This window comes from Pungitius pungitius, chromosome 15 (genome assembly GCF_949316345.1).
Source record: "Pungitius pungitius chromosome 15, fPunPun2.1, whole genome shotgun sequence".
In the NCBI taxonomy this organism is placed as follows: Eukaryota; Metazoa; Chordata; class Actinopteri; order Perciformes; family Gasterosteidae; genus Pungitius; species Pungitius pungitius.
Genome location: NC_084914.1, coordinates 5990692 through 6006972, shown reverse-complemented (window position 1 = coordinate 6006972; position 16281 = coordinate 5990692). Strand labels below are relative to the sequence as shown.

General features: G+C 42.4%; 2 protein-coding genes across 2 annotated transcripts in view; both read right to left on the bottom strand.

Annotated features, from left to right (window-relative positions):
• Positions 1-223: 223 nt before the first annotated feature.
• LOC119209828 (noelin-3-like) lies at positions 224-8725 on the bottom strand. The gene is made up of 6 exons (XM_037459423.2): positions 8524-8725; positions 6172-6315; positions 4838-4993; positions 4042-4261; positions 2719-2825; positions 224-2117 (listed from the first exon to the last, which is right to left on the bottom strand). Exons 1-6 carry the CDS (start codon positions 8590-8592, stop codon positions 1440-1442), a joined length of 1374 nt encoding a protein of 457 aa, XP_037315320.2. The 5' UTR covers positions 8593-8725; the 3' UTR covers positions 224-1439.
• A 3648-nt stretch (positions 8726-12373) lies between these two features.
• Positions 12374-16281, bottom strand: part of LOC119209782 (collagen alpha-1(XI) chain-like) — a 61072-nt gene continuing 57164 nt past the window's right edge. Inside the window, exons 63-68 of the mRNA XM_037459350.2 lie at positions 15829-16090; positions 15000-15112; positions 14786-14854; positions 14355-14588; positions 13452-13637; positions 12374-13355 (exon numbers count right to left, since the gene is read on the bottom strand). Of these exons, the coding sequence (XP_037315247.2) occupies positions 13491-13637; positions 14355-14588; positions 14786-14854; positions 15000-15112; positions 15829-16090 (825 nt within the window). The 3' untranslated portion in view covers positions 12374-13355; positions 13452-13490. The remainder of the gene's footprint in view (positions 13356-13451; positions 13638-14354; positions 14589-14785; positions 14855-14999; positions 15113-15828; positions 16091-16281) is intronic.

The window sequence follows — 16281 nt, the reverse complement described above, 5'->3', positions numbered from 1 at the left end:
ATGAAGAGGAAATTAAAAAATAAGATGGACAAGAGATTTTGTTCTTTTCGGAGGCAATGAAACAACATTTTTTGTTGCAGTAATTCTAAAACTTTAAGTGACGTGAAATGAAATCCGAGTGCGGTGCTACTAAGCATTCCAGTGTTCCCTTGTGGTTGCAGGAAAGTCTCTTGAACAAATTACTGCGAGTTATCCTGAGAACACAAGTCCGAAGAACATTGACTTAATGAAAAGAATATTTATATTTATTTTTGGTTATGTATAACTTCTTATTTACACACATTAATGTTTATTAAAGTTATCTACTGCTCTTGGTGTAAATGGACCATTAATACAGCTAAAGAAAAAGAGAATGGGATGTTGTGCAGATACAAAATACACAGGTATACAGTTACAGTACAGTAAATGCAATCAGGACAGCCAACATTCATGCACGAGAGCTGCTATCCTCAGGCCTACAGAACAGACTGCACTCAATAAGGCATACAAGCTGCTGAAGTTACAAAAAAGCCAATATCTCAAAGTACAAAGTTAAAGGCAACCAGTTCAGTTTGCTGAAATACTTTGACTTGGTACTTGAAGACATCCGGTGACCCGGATGACTGAGAATCTTCACAGACATGAAAAAGCCAAGTACATTAACTATACAGGGGAGTTATGGGTCCACACGTTTCTCGCTGTCTTGTAGAAGGTCAAGTGCGAAATCTTTCGAATAGAAATGTGTAATTATAAACCGAAAGCTAAGTGGAGGAAATGAAATGCAGGAAGAAAATATGCAACAAAAGGGTGGAAACAAAATTAAAAAGTCAACTCTATTAGGCGCATGCTTTTTTTTGCAATACTGACTGGCAAACCCATTAAGTGTTCATTTTAGAGAGAAAAGGCAACTGTAGAAATGACAGGATTTAAAAGTGCAATTATTAAATTGAAAATGTTTTACCTGCAGTATGTTTCATAATGGACTTCTAAATTTATTTTCATTTTGAATAGCCATTTATATCTCTGGCAGGAGGATCCTGCTGCAGGCAGCATGTGTGCTTGTGTGCACGGGTTCCTGTCTCTGTGAATGAGTGTAACGTGTCTTATGTGATGACCTTGAGCCGATCCCCTGTGAGTTTCGATGGGCTGTGTCCTCTGGACCCAGAGAGAGGGGGCGGGTAATAATAATCACAATATAAGTGTGTTTTTTACACACAAATATGGCGTAAATGGAAGGTTTATGTTTTTAGAGAAACTGTAGAGAAGATCATGAGTTAACTCTTAACTTGCATGAAAGTAGCAAGCTGTAAAATGCGGGAAAAAAAGTTGTACAAAACGGCCAAAACTAATCAGGGGAGTTAAATAAATACATTAATTAGAACATTCAGATGTAACAATCTATTTGTTCCGCGTTTTTCCCGTTTTTTTTTCTTCTTCTACTTCTTCAGCGTTGCCGCGGCTTAAGACTCGTCCTCGGTTTTGATGATGTGGAAAAGTGTGACATTAAAAAGGACCTGGTGGCCGTTGTTCCAGCCGTAGAGCGCGCGGTCCCTGGCGTTGTAGTCCAACATGGACATGTGAAAGAACTGGTTGTGAAAGGGAATGTCCGTATACTCGTACGTGGAGGTTTTAGTGGAGTAGGCGTAGTACACCTTGGCGCCGGTCAGGTGGGAGTTGGTGATGTAGAGCGTCCCGCAGATCATGAAGGACTCGCCGGCGTTCCTCTTTGAGTATTCTGTGCTCCACGTGTCGAGGATCTGGAGCGTGTCCGGGTTCAGCTGGCTGACCACGATGTTGCCGGCGTTCTGGTTGGTCGCGTACACCGCCCACAGGCCCAGCTCGTCCGCCATCAGGTCGATGTCGGAGAAGCCCCCCCACGTGTAGGGGTAAACGTTGTGGAACCCCGCGGACTCCAGGGCCCTCTGGGTGACCACGCGGCCCGTCTCGAAGCTGTACCTCACGACGATGTTGCTCTGCATCTTGTTGTAGTACAGAGAGCCGTTGTACACCACGTGGTCGGTTCCGGCCCACTTGAAAGGCAGGTTGTAGGTTCTCGACTCGATTCCTGACACAAAATCGGCTATGGATTTATACTCTTTTACTATCTTGTTGTTGGTGTAGCCATCCATGTACCAGACCTGAGGAAAAATATACACACAACGTTCCTGTGAAATCCTGTGAAACGACAAATGTAAAGTATTGGAGACGGCGCTTTCACTGAAAAGCAGGAGGGTTGGATATAAAAATGTCCAAACATTTTTTGAAGGCCGGAGGTTCAATGGTTCAAGTTGGTATTGATGTGGTGAAATTGGGACCAAGGGAAACGAAGGATAATGCATCCTGATACAGATTTTTATATTTCCGAGTTTTGATAGACACAAATATTATAGAAAAAAAAGCATAGAAAATAGTTAATCTCCTTCTTCTCTGTCGAGGATACTGAAAGCAATTTTATACATGAAAAGGCTTCTTCCTTCCTTGAGGAGCATCTTGACCCTCATTAACAGAAGTTAACAGGGTCAAGTCTTTTTGAATTTAAAAAATCCGTACGTAAAGGCTGTGCAAATTACCTGTTATTATCTGTTAAAGACGAGGATCGAGGATCTGTGCCAAAGCGCATTCAGGGAATGAAGCGTTGAGTCGGTTTTGAACCCATTTAAAAGAATGTCCAGAGATGGACATCAACATTCATGTTTGATCCCAACAGTCAAAGCAGCAAAGACCGGTCACTCGGCTCACCCTGTTGTTTTTGAGAGTCGCCTGTGGGTCCGTCATCCAGGCTCCAAATCTGGTCCCTGACGTTTTCACAGTCGACGGCCCGGTGATCTTCATTAGCTTCCCGCACGCTGCAGACACATCACACACACACAGCTTTGGTCAGATGCAGCACAAACTGCTACTGCTCCACGCGATGGAACTACAGAGGGTGACACTGGCATTAATGCAACATCAGGCTCAAGTTCTGGACTACTCGATTCCTCTACTATTCCCACAGTTAAGCAGCTGCTCTTAATTCATATTGCCGGGCTATTTCACCTCCAAATGTACCAAATGACACGTTAAATTAAGTGTTTTAGCATTAATTGATCGAAGCTTCAAGCACTATGAACGTTGGAGTAATCATCTCCAGCTCAGGCCGATTTCCAGCCACATATTATTAGCATTCATCTGTTAGCTATTAGTGTTGACACTGTTGACAGGCTCCATCAGTGTTGACAACGTGGCGGTTGGCAAATTGGTGTTTAGTTATGCAAACCATTATCGGAGAGAAAGCTGCTCTAAGGGCAGAAATAAGTGAGCTCACGCTGTGCTTCACGGCTGCCAAAAACAATGTTTGAATATTCATTCTTAATAAAACTTTAAAAAGGTTCAAACTATTTGAATATCATTTTTTTTCAAATGAATTTACATGCATCTATATGAAAAAAAACTCAATATTTTTTGTGCATTTAGTGAAGCGTAATCTGCATAGACTGCTATTTAAAGCACATTCATATGCCGCTGTATACTTGTTGGGAACTTAATAACCGGATCTATATTGATTAATCAAGGCACCTGGTCCATCTATGGGCTCGCCTGTTTCACTGCAGCCAGACTCCCCTCACTACGGTGGGGGGGATGAAATCAATTGATCAATACGTGGGCCTGCAAATGCTGTTGAACGAGTTCTGTTCAGTAAATGTGTGGCTGTTGGTCAGAGGGTCAGTGAGCCGCCGTCCCCTCGGCGACGCCCGTCATGTCCTGCATTCGGTGTACGTGAGCCAGACTGTTTTAGGCACTTTAAGCTTCAGTTCAAAACTTCAATCAGTAAAGAAGAAACCAGAAGAATTTGAAATAAAATAAATTGACATATAGTTAGCAATCGGGACTTTGCACTGTATAAGCCTGATTGCACACCACATTTTGCCTGCAGCTTAGCAAATTGTTCTTCTCAACATTATTTCTGCTTCCAGTAGCAGTTCTACTGTCCCCGGCCCCGCTGATAGCTGTAAGAAATGTGTTTAGGATTCAAATGATCCGGGGTCACCATGTCTGAATCTGCTTGTTCCGGGATGGACTCACTAAGTTTGCTCATGCATTTGCGCAGACGATTTTCCAGGTTTAGGACCCTCTGTTGCAGCTCCTCGTAGTCGTAGGCCCCCATTTCCTCCTGGATGGCCATCAGCACGACGGACAGGTTCCTGATCTCCTCTTTGAACTGGGAGATGAGCTTGGCATCTGTCTTGTATTGCTCCAGGACAGGTATGAGCGGTTGCATGGACTCCATCTTTCCCTTTAGCTCCTAGAAGACGGCAGAGAAACGCCAATTCAAAGTTCTTGTCTTTGCAGATCGATCAAAAAGCCTGTTTTCTCCGTTTTGAAATGAGGATTTTGAGACTTGTAATTATTACAAAAACCATTGTTAATTCCAAAAAATTAAATAATCATTAACAAAATTGATCTGCTTATTATTGTTATGCAATGTCAGGGCCAGTTGTAACTATTGTATCCATTTAATTATTCTTACTTGGTGCTCAGAGATGAGTTTATGTAAGTGAAGAACTACACTGAACATAAATATTCTACTTGATCCCTGCAGCAAAAAAGTTTAGTTTTAAACATTGTAATAGGGAACCATCTGGGTTGTCTCACTCTCGGCGAGAAAAAAATGAAAGAATCCATTCTTGATTCTTTTTTCACAGCCTGTCTAAGTTTAAGACCATTTTGTCCTTTTGAACGGCTTTGGTAGACATGCATTGATCCAGTCAGGAGCTAAAGTTACCCAGGTCGTATTCTTCGGAGGAATCTTTCCATGAGATACTTTCACAGCTTCTCCTGTGATGTTTCTCACAAAGTTATACCTCAAACGAAAACGCACCTGGAAGTTTTTGTTGACGAGCGTCTTCCTGTCCGATTCGATCTGTCGAAACTTTGACCGCAATCCCTTTATCTGGCTCTCCATTCTCATGATGTACTGAAAGTCCCTCTGCGTCCGCAGGTTCAGCACCTCGATTGACTGCGACATGTTCTGCACCTTTTGAAAAGAAGGAAACGGCGCGGCATTCATTTTTTCACATCCACAGCGTGTCCTCCGTGTCGAGCTGTTCAGCAGCCTGCTCTGCTCCTGACGTCCAACTCCAAACAATTTAACCTCCGACGAGATTTTAACCGAACCATCCACGTGTAAACTGAAAAGCTTTCAATGTTATTTGATTTGACACTTAACTGTTAGATGGGTTTTTTTTTTAATGGTAATGGATAACCTGTTCATTCTGCTCGGTATGATTCATCATTTCAGAATAGTTATTTGTCACAGAACACATTATAGTATCAATCGGCTTCAGGGAAGCTCAGTGGGTTTTTGGAGCATGCGAACAAGAAAAAATGTGGTCATCTCGTCTTGTTCTCTTTCTTTTGGCTCTAATTTTAACCAGCCACCACCACTGGAGCACATGGCTGGCAAAGCGGCACAACACGCATTCATTGTGTTCTGCATAGTTATCTGGCTCTGGTAGAGGGATCCTGAAATGGCCTCATCGAAGCCCTGGAGCAGCTTAGTACATTAGTAGCAAAGGCCCCAGTGAATGGCAAAAAACACCCTTTGGCGTATAACATTAAAATGTAGGTTAGACCAACGTTTCCTTGTAAGGCAGAGTGATTGAGGAAAGTGTTATTTGTGTGTTTGTAGATTAAATTAAATATATTTTTATCTGGAATTTAAAGTCATTTTTAACATTTAATTCAGAACATTTGATATTCAGAGCTACTTTTGTGTGTTCACAATGCTTACTTTAAAGGAACCTAGGAAACTGGGCTGAATGGGGGGGGGAAACTCTCAAAAAGCGGATTTTCTTATGACAGTCCACTTTTTGACAGAAATGATGTTCCTAATCGAAAGCTTAAAGAATGATAATAATCGACAGAAATAAACATCAACAGCCTTCAATGGCCGGAAAAATGGTAACTCCCCGGTTCTGCTTTGGCTGGATTGAGAGTAGCCATTGATGTCATCCATGTATTATGCAAAAGTGAAAAAAAAGGGTTATGGACCTGGCTGGTGGAATCTCTCTGAGGATTATGGCTACAAAGAAGCTTGACTAAAGATAGAACTACATGTGATGTGTCATATGAATTTAGATGTGCCGGTTGCTTACTGTAAACCTGTGCGTTTAAAGGGTCCGTGCAGCGTTGCAGAACTGCGGATGCACGTACCTTTTCCAGGAGCTGGCGGAGCTGTCTGCCTTTGGCATCTCTGGAGCACAGATTCTGTTCAGGTGCAACCACTGTGCAGATACAACGTCCATCTGCATCTTGGGCTGAGCTGTACACCTGCCAACCATCCTTTGGCCTGATGGTCTGCATGCAAAAACAGAGGTTCCAGTTGCAGTCCACATCACACAAATCTACAGGTAGACACGCTAATGGGATTTGACCCTAACGATATCATGAAATCACAGCACACAGCTGTAATGTGCCATATTTTTGCCATAGGTCATCCATTCTTCTGCCTTATGCCCGCAAAAGCGTTTTAACAGCAACCGATTCCACTGAATTATAATAATAACGTCTGGGCTTGGCAGGAATACATTACTTTAGTTTTAATATATCCCTCCACCGTGTACGGTCACCACTGATTTTCTTCTTCAACATTTGCTGGCCTTGATGAGTAACCCGTGTGGAAGACCTCACCTGAAAATCCTGCTCGGAGATGTGGATAAATCTGATTTGTGGAACCTTTTCATACTTTTCATAACATTCAATTTGATTCAAAGCACTAGAGTGAAGCGCTGAAAGAACATTAAGTCACACGTCATATTTAAAAGGCACCACCATCGACAAATGTGTACACGATGAAAACTATAGTTTTGCTCCACACATTGATCAAAGTGTCCTCAAGTGCTGGAAAAATTGATGGCTATCAAACACACAAATGGCATCGGTATTATTTGAACAATACTGCTTTTTATTGTCAGCATGGGAAATTAACATAGCCTCCAGCAAAATATTGACACCCTTCGTCTGCGGACGGTCCATTTGTCTGCACTACCAGCTTCTTTGGGAGACAACCAACCATTATTTGGAGTTTGTTCTGCTTTCTCCTTTGGCTGGAGGATAACTTTGGCCTCAGCGAGCCTTTGAAGCTTGTGGATAGAAGAGAGGAGTGCCGTGCTTTATTATTGCAGGCGTCCTTTTCGATGTGCCATTCATCCTTACCTGTCAGCCTGAGTAGTTCAAAGAGCGTTTGGTCTCGGCCAAAGATCCCGGCTGAGCAGGGAAAGATGTCCAGCAACGAATTAAAGCTTATTCTATTGGTACCCGGATGCTAAATTGGTCCTTATATGATTGTTAAATAAATTAAATGAGGATAAAACCACAGTCATTACACAAACCACAACATTAAAATCTTATTTCGACGTTATGTGCCTTCTTCTAAACTGACTGCAGCTAAAATCAGCGTCTCTCATAGCATCATAACTTAATGGAACAAAAGAGGGAGAAAAGACACCCTCAGCTCTTCTTTCTCTTATACTTTGCTTTGAAAGGCTCAGAGAAAGACGCCAGTTTCATAGTGTTAAAACTATCTCCACTGTCTCTTGAGTGACGCACATCCTTTCCCACTCTTCTCATTATCACGTTTCCAAATGAATCTGTAGCTCAGCCAAGCCAGATGTGCTCTCCAACTCTGCACAGTGTTTTCTCCCATATTCCCTTTGAGCTGGTTCCTCTGTGTTTGTTTTCCTGCTCATTTGGACTTAACGACAAATCTCTATTCAGTTGTCGGTAACCTGTAAACGTTTCTGTTTTTGTGAACAATTGAGAAACATTAATTCTGCACACCACTTTTAATCATGGCAACAAGGTGATATGGTATGTGAAGACACTGCTTCGCAATGAAGACAATGACACAGGAATTGTAGTCTGCATGGAGGGATGAACCTAATAGACCATTGTTCTCAACCAAATGGCTTGCTGACCTACAAGCTGCTTTTCCTATTTTGTTATAGTGCTCTCAAATGCATTCACATTTTGTAAAGCGCAGGATACAATTCTCTATAAAGCATCGCATTTTTAGAAGAATAGATCACATGAGATGACACAAAATATTTTAATTAAAGTAAGAATATGCCTTCATCGAGATGTTTAGTGCAGCTTCCTCTGTCTTGTGGGACATTTAGATATAATATAGCAGTACTATGCTTTATTTATTCATTTACTGTTTACAATGACTGACCTCCCCCTTAAATGTGAGCTCCATGCCCAGCAGTAGTGCACAATCAATGCCAATGCTATTTGGTTGATGTAGGCAGTAAAACATCACTGCTGTGAGGCTGTTTCTCTCCCTACCACCCATTTATTTCGCTCTTTATTATCTCAAATGCTTCCAATGCTGGAGCACATATCAGCCTACAGCGACTCGGGCAAAGAAGCAGCCAGAAATGACTCGTATATCCCCTGCTGTTGGTCATTCACCAGCCACAGTGCAGTGCTTGGCCCTAAATATTCAACTTTTAAACGAAGACTTTAGAGTTATTTTTGAGAGGAATTTGAGGGAAAGAAACTCACCACTGAAGGGCAGTATCCGATCAGCAGCATAAACAGCAGCGGGTTCAGGACCGCGGACAGCGACCGCATTCTGTCGGGTGCTCGGAGGACTCCCCGCCTCACCGCCGCAGCTCCGTCGCGACACGCGCAACAGCTTCACGCGCTTGTCTCTGACCGTGGGCTCGTGCCACCTCGTCCACTACGCGCTGGTGAAAAAAAAAACAGGGCTTCCTGGGAAAGAGGGGGGGGGGGGGGGGGCGGGCATCCAAGCACTCGTCCCCGTCACGCATGGCATGAAGGCAGCGGGGTGAAAGTGAATAAAAGTTTGTAGGCGCGCATGCAGCGAAAATCCAAGCTGCGTTGAAGACACGGATATGACATCATCCAGCCGCCTTTCTCTTGACTTAAATGGATGCAGAGTATGCGCGCCCATGTGTGCCCGTGTAGGTGTGTGCGTGCGTTTGTGTGAGAGAGTGCATGTGAGGAGGAGCCACCGGCAGCTGTGCGGTCACAAAAGTTGCAGCTGGCAGGATTCACGAGGAATTAAGAGAGAGAGAGAGAGAGGCGCGAGGTCAGAGCTGCGGCTGCTGGTGCAACTGGAGAGAAAGATGAGATAGCGAAATGTGCTTTTGCATGGCAAGGGATGCGATTGTTTATTTTTAATGTTTGAGTGCAAATGTGGTTCAGTTCAGCGAAAATTACCCCACACCATTTTCAAGCGCACCTTTAATGACCTGTTATATGGCAGCGTCCTCATGCCCCCCCCCCCCCCCCAAAAGGAATCAATACAAAAATATGATGTTCAAAAGCAATTGACAGTTAAAACCATCAACCTCCAACTACAATGAGTCCGGCCAATCAGAGCTCCATCTTTTGGGGGATAAACTTTTTTTTTCTAATATTAGTAGTTTTTGGGAGAAAATTAGCTTTTCTATTCCTGTGGCGTAGTGCCTTTCCTCACGGGCCAAAGCCATTAGTCACACACTCTCATATGGCTTAATATAATTGAGACAAGGCAATAAATAATGCGTGGAGTGCTCATTATGCATGCAAAAAGAGTTCACAGTCATTGGAAGGGTACAATGCCCAGTTGTTTCTTTGGCTTATGTGCTCAAGCTGTTTTACATCAGTTAGAATCCACTATCACAGACCACTGGATTTTTTTGTCCTAACATAAACTTTTAGACATTGTCCTGTTTTTCAAGTATGACTGGCCACATGTTCGCAAACATAGAATATTTTCTGCAGCATTAGCAGAAACATCTTTGATTATACTGGGGACAAATGACCACTGTCCTATGGCTTTATATCTCATGGTGATGAGTCGACCACATCTATAAATCTGTTATTAATGTGATAATGCAAATTGTTCTAGGTATTAAATACAGCCTTTTTTTCAGATGGATATTTATTTTGTTAACAACATTCTTGTATAGATTGATTGAATTTAGTCTGCAACATGGAACACTCTTGACCTAAAGAGCTCTTGACGTAAGCTCGATCAATGGCCTCTCTGCTCTGATTGCCATCAGACCTTCCTCTCCAGGATGAGCTCACAGGCTTCAGCAAGAACCTGTCCTTGACAGCAGGAGTCGCCCTCACCCTGACCGAAAGCCCTTCAACTTTGATTTGCCAATCAATTTTCTCAACTTTTTTCTTTAAAGCAAAAGACACATTGTTGGTCTTGTCTTTTGTTTAGACAGTTAAAGGGCAGCAAAGGACACAGGAGGATGCAAAGCCCAGTGTCACACATTTGGTGGCAGACATTTTAGGCCTCATCCGGGCCAGCAGGTTGGGATGAGGTGCTGCTTTGGGCAATGACTCACAGCACTGTTGGAGTGCTTTTCCAGTGAATCTGTTTGAACAGGGAATACTAGAACTCAAGAAGTGTCTCTGACGGGAGGAGAACAAAGTTTCTTGGCGCACTTGAACAAAGGTTTTTTTTCATAAGCCATGGCCTGCATTCCTGATCAGATTCTCTCTATAGCAATAACTGTGGCTGCTGCTTGCTTTGTGGCTCAATCCAATTCAAAGGGTGACATATGATGAGCCAGGGGTATCAATTTGAATACGCTTTTCAATATTGCTACGAGTCATGTATTCGTTGAAGTCGTGAAGAAACAAAAACCACTGAAAAATGTTCACTAACCACTCAGATTTATTGTGTGCAGGAATTCGAAAAATGTCAAAAGAAAGAACGAGCAAAAAGAGACGTCCTCCGTCGATGAAGGCTTTCATGGTGCTCCTCTGCAAACAGCCAAAAGTGACATGATTTTGGCAATTTTAAACAATCCATCATCTTTTCTCCAGGAAAATATGCACCTGCTTTTGTTTGTTTGTTTGCTTCAACTGGATTCTTTCCCCCCAGTATACCGACCCGTGGTCGATGTGCAGATTATCTGTTGCTTTGCTCAGTAGTAGCTTTTTGTTTGTCGCTTCCGAGATGTTGGCCCCATCTGACCAGGTATTCAAACCAATCCATCTACAGAGTAAGATTTGCAGAGTTGAAATAGCAATGTAAAAGGTTTGCGTTAAAGCGTGTCCTGTTGGACAGACGTTGTCAAGCACTTTGAGGCGAGGTTTGGGATTAGGGACTTAGGGCTACTTGAAATATTCACAATAAGTATGAAATTGTGCGCTATTAACCACAACACTGGGGCATTCTCTTACTTATTGCTTAAGGATAAGTGTGATTGTGGAAGTGGTGGAAGTGGAGATGTTCTGTAATAATAATGGGGCTTTTACCTGAAGCTAGCACACTGAATAGAGGGTTTTTCAGGGTGTGAGAAGTCCTTTTAAAATTGTCAAACTTTTTAGCTGAATTGGGGAGGTGGTTTTGTCCAGAAATCTGTGTGCTGGTTACTTGCTGGATGTAGAGTTGATGTACACCTAATACAGCTATTTATTTTGCACCAGTTGAACAGAGAAACGACCTCCATCTTGTAAGCTGTCGCATCATGCTGTGTAATAGTAGCTGTATTATCAGCACACTCGGCCATCTACGTCAGTATAAAATAAAGCCAATGGCGTATAATGCATTACAGTTGACCTTTATTATATTTGTAGTACAGTTGACCTTTACTTTATTACATATTGACATTTTCAGTAAAGAAGTCATCACTTCAGAATTGTATACTATTAGATATTTGTATTACGGATAAAATCTTCTTAAAAAGTTTTTTGGAGAAGTGACACGAAAAAAAAATCAGTGTAGTATTTAAAAAAATGAATCGTATATTATGTCAAAAACATTTCAATGTTGTATATCCAATGTGTCAAGATTCACAGTATTTATTAGCAGGACTGAATAAAAACTTCCTTTTTAATATCCTGTACAGATGTTTTGTCCCTCGTGCATTTCCTACAACGCCAGTGGTGGAAATTTGGAAAAAGCATCTTCAGCCCGTGGAGTGTTCCGATGTCGGCACATAAGATCTCAGCATGCTGCACATGACCATGCAGTGAGCCTTGTCTTATGTGCTCGGTCGGCTAAAACTGGATGCGAGATGATCTGCAAGTGAATGCAAAAGATGGCAGTGTGCATTTGGCCAAGCACCAAATATTTATTTCCATTGTACATAGTTTGTAAACATACTGTAGTTACACAGATTTTAAAGCGACGCTGAACTCTGTGCTACTATAGCGTTAAGCTTAAAAAGGTGGAGATGCAAACAGATCTTGATCAAAGTAAAATCAGAGAAAGAAAGTGGAAGAGATCACAGGACCTGAGCTCTGCAGAATCAGTCACATGAACCCAAACACCACCTGATCTTAAATTATCACGGGAAAGGAAGGGGATATATTTAAGGCAGGACAGAATCACAAAAGAGAACCACTTATTTCTGCACTCAAATACAGACGTTCAACCCGACATTTTTCAGAATCCAGTTTTAATAATTTTGAATGAACAATTCAAGGCACAATTTTTACAAAGATAGAGTTGAACAATTTAAAAAGAAAAAAAAAATCTTTGTAAGTTAGCTACTACAAATAACGTTCAAACTTGATTGTGTTATCAAGGTAAAAGCTCATTTGAAGACAAGCCAAATATGTCCACGAGTTTTAAATAGAAGATGAGGTACAATATAGCTGGGTGAGTTATTTATTTTTTGAAGAATAATGCCATTTCACAATATTTATATTAGTATCTTTTATCATGGCTTAATATACCCCGATGGACGTACCAACTGATGTCATGAAAGAAAATGCTTTCTGTTTAAAATGTTATGTTCCAGTTTGGTTATTTCTCATAGAAATCAAATGAAAGGCACATTATTTACACAAGGATTCGTACTTACAAATTGGAATTATCTCAAAAGACATATTTCTTGGCAAATTAGTTTTCAACACAGATCCAAAATATTAATAAAATTAAATTCTATAGAGTTAACCAAATATTTATTTAAACTCCAAGAGCTGGGGCACATGCAAGTTTTTAGAGTGGATTCGGAAAGAAAAATATTATACACAATAATAATAATAATAATAATTACAGTTTTATCAAAAAGCACTTTTTGTAGCACCTTGAGTGTTTTGTGACTCTGCACAAAAGCACCTCTGTGGTTGAATTCAGAGCAGCACCTGGAGCATCCAGAGAGGGAGGCGTGGTGGGAGGCCAAGGACGAGGGCGGATTGGGGCTCGGGTTTTAGTGGATCCTCTCTTTTGTTGCTCAAAAGTGCGCAGCTGTCCGCCACAGCATCAAAAGTCCTTTTCCCGATGTCACTCTCATTACTGCATGTAAGTTAAAGTCATGTGATTCTGGCCCTACAAGGGCGAGGAGTAGTTTCCCCCGGTCAGCAACGTCAAGACAGGGGCCTAGGGGGGTGCTCTTTTCCTCCAGGCTCGAGCAGATCTTCTCAGGAACAAAAGAAAACACAGGTTGTGTTGCCTCGCAGGCAAGATAGGTAGTCAGGATGTTGGATCTCGGCATATGGGTGGAAATATTTACCCCTGGGACCCTGTCCTTCAGCGGGAAGCAGGTGTGTGTCTAGCCAAGGAAACAGACAGGGCCGAGCTCAAAGCCAAACCTCTGGTTGGATTCCCCAAAGTCATTCAGCATGACGTCGATGATGGGCAACTGGTCGATGCGGGGGGTGTTGATCTCCATCACCGTCTTTGAATAGCCCTGCTTCAGCTGGAAACACAAAGGGCGGGCACCTGTTTAGTACAATTACTTTATAACGGGCATTTTCCTTCAGAAGGTACAGAAAATGGATTGAATTTCTCCGGAGATTATGTTTACTTATTAAAAAGAGGACACGCCACGCCAAACGGAAAAAGGTGAAGCCCTAGTGTGGTGTCATAGAAACGTAGTTTGGTAAATACAAAGTCATTTTCAGGTAAAATAAGTCAACTCAAATTAGCTCCTTGCGGGAGTATCCCTCCGTGTCAAGTTGCATCTGTAAAGTAACTATAGCTTTCAGATTAATTGTGTCGGAAAGACAAAGAAATTTACCTCTGTTGTCTAGAGAAGTTTAAATTTAAAAAAACATCTTAATAGTGTTTTTTGTCCTCTAAGCATTCGTGATTTAAAGGACTATTTTAATACTCAATGCCACTAATTACCAACAACTACTCCTATTATATTATATCATATTATAACAAATCATAAATAAGGCAATTGTCTAATGAGTTCCACAAAAATCAGGGCAAAAGTGTAAAAGCTGGCATCCCCACTTAAATAGTTACGACAAATGACTTCAGCTACGTACAAAGAAGAACGTCATGTGTCTTCTTAACCAATCTCAGACTCTTTGCTGTACAAACATCGTTGTGTGACTGCCAGGATCGTGAGGGCAGGTGGGATGTCTTTAGAACTGTGAACTCTGAAAGTGCGATATCGAGTATTTACCGAGCAGCCGTCCGCCAGAGGCTTGATGAAGGGATTGTTGTCGTAGGAGATCTCCTCATCATTGGAGCCCAGGAAGCGCAGGGCTTTGTCGTAGTTGTCTGCCTTGGCGTCGTACCAGGCCACCGACTGGTGGCAAATGTAAGTGAAGTTCTGGCGCGCCGAGGAGCTCAGCAGCTTCAGGAAGGTCATCTGCACCGTGTTGATGGTGTTCTCCGCCATGTCAACGTAGTTCAACTGGGGCAGGGCAGAGGAGGGCACAGGAAAGGTAAACGCAAGGATGCAGGGAGCAGGGGGTCACGGGTGGTGGGAAAGGAAAGGATGAGAAACAGGAGGTAGGGAGATGTTCATCAGGAAGGCAGGTGCAGGAAAGAAAGGAAAGAGTTTCGGAAATTAAGACAAAGTGATGTGAATATTTTCCGGGTAGGACTCACAATTTTACCACGTTTAAATTCACTGAACCATGAACCCGGAAGCTCCTTGGGCCAGTTGGATATTCTAACCTACCATGAAAGAAAAAGTGAAATGACAATTACCGAAACTTATTTCACCTTTGCGGCAGCCGCACGCAGATGTTAATGAAAACAGCAGCAAATGGCTCCTACATTTCTTTCAGGTCTGTATTTAGCAGATGTTAGCATTACTTACTCCTGCAGACTTCTTATCTGGGTGGATGCATGTTTCTCCGCCTGCTGTGAAGTTACAAAACACTTTAATGGAGTCTCCGATGCAGCCCTGGTTTGGATCGATCCAGTATTCACCTGAGAGAGAGAGAGAGAGAGAGAGAGAGAGAGAGAGAGAGAGAGAGAGAACCAGCCATGAGAGCAGAAGGGAATAAATCATTTACGTAGTTATTCAGTCAATAATGCCAAACATTATGGGGTCATGAATTGATTATTTCTATAAATATTCTATTTGTATTGGCATATCAATTGTTTCAATAAATTAGAGAGGTCACTAAGTTATAATCAACTGATATCATAATAACACCTGGCACATAAATAAATTGCATTACAGTAAGGCAGTTATGCAGCTTTACGTGGGTTGATAACTTTGCTATATTCCCTGTTTGGAGTTTACTAACACTCTGTTCGGGGGGAGACTAATGCCATCATCGTACTTGTAACATTGAATATTTGACAATTCCTGCATTTAATCCAGCGAATAACAAAAGAAAATTATATTTTAAAAACTGTACTATTAGAGCGTTACAATCCCATTTATTTTCCCTATTAGTGACCCAGCAACAACTGAGAAGTGCAGTCTTCCTCAACTCTGGAGTTGAGAACCGGGACAGGTGACACCCCAGAACCATTCTTCAAGTGACTGATCTAAACTCAAAATGCTGAATTAGAGAATAGAGTAAACGCTGTGACACCTCGCCCGTGTAATTTAGGTCAACCTTCTACCACTAAAACTGCAGACCAAGTTCTGCCATTGATGGTTAACGCCGGTGCAGAAACGGCCCGTGTCCTACCGTCAGGGTAGTCCGGCTGGCTGAGGTGCAGGTCGTTGCACGTCCTGGCCGGATTATCTTGGGTCCCCATGGGGAACTTCATGCGCTCGATGTCCTGTTTGAGGTTGTTGAGGGATCCGAAGACGTCCTCCATTCCCTCCATACCGACGCCCTCCACGCCGTAGTCCGCCAGCGCCTCGTCCCCCTGCACCTCGGCCTGGCGCCTGCTCTTCCTGGAGGAGTGCTGGATGGGCAGCGGCTGGATGAGGTCACCGGGTGGACCCTGAAACGCGGAGTTAAAGGTCATTGCATTATTACTATTGATCTATATATTTGTCCTGGGTTTGTATCTGGAGCACGTGCAGCCTTTTTCAACTCAAACATTAGCCGCTTCATGATGTATTTTCATGAGTCACGTTTTGTCAGAAATAGTGAATGAAATGCCGTTGAATGTCAATGCAGTGTTTAAATTGA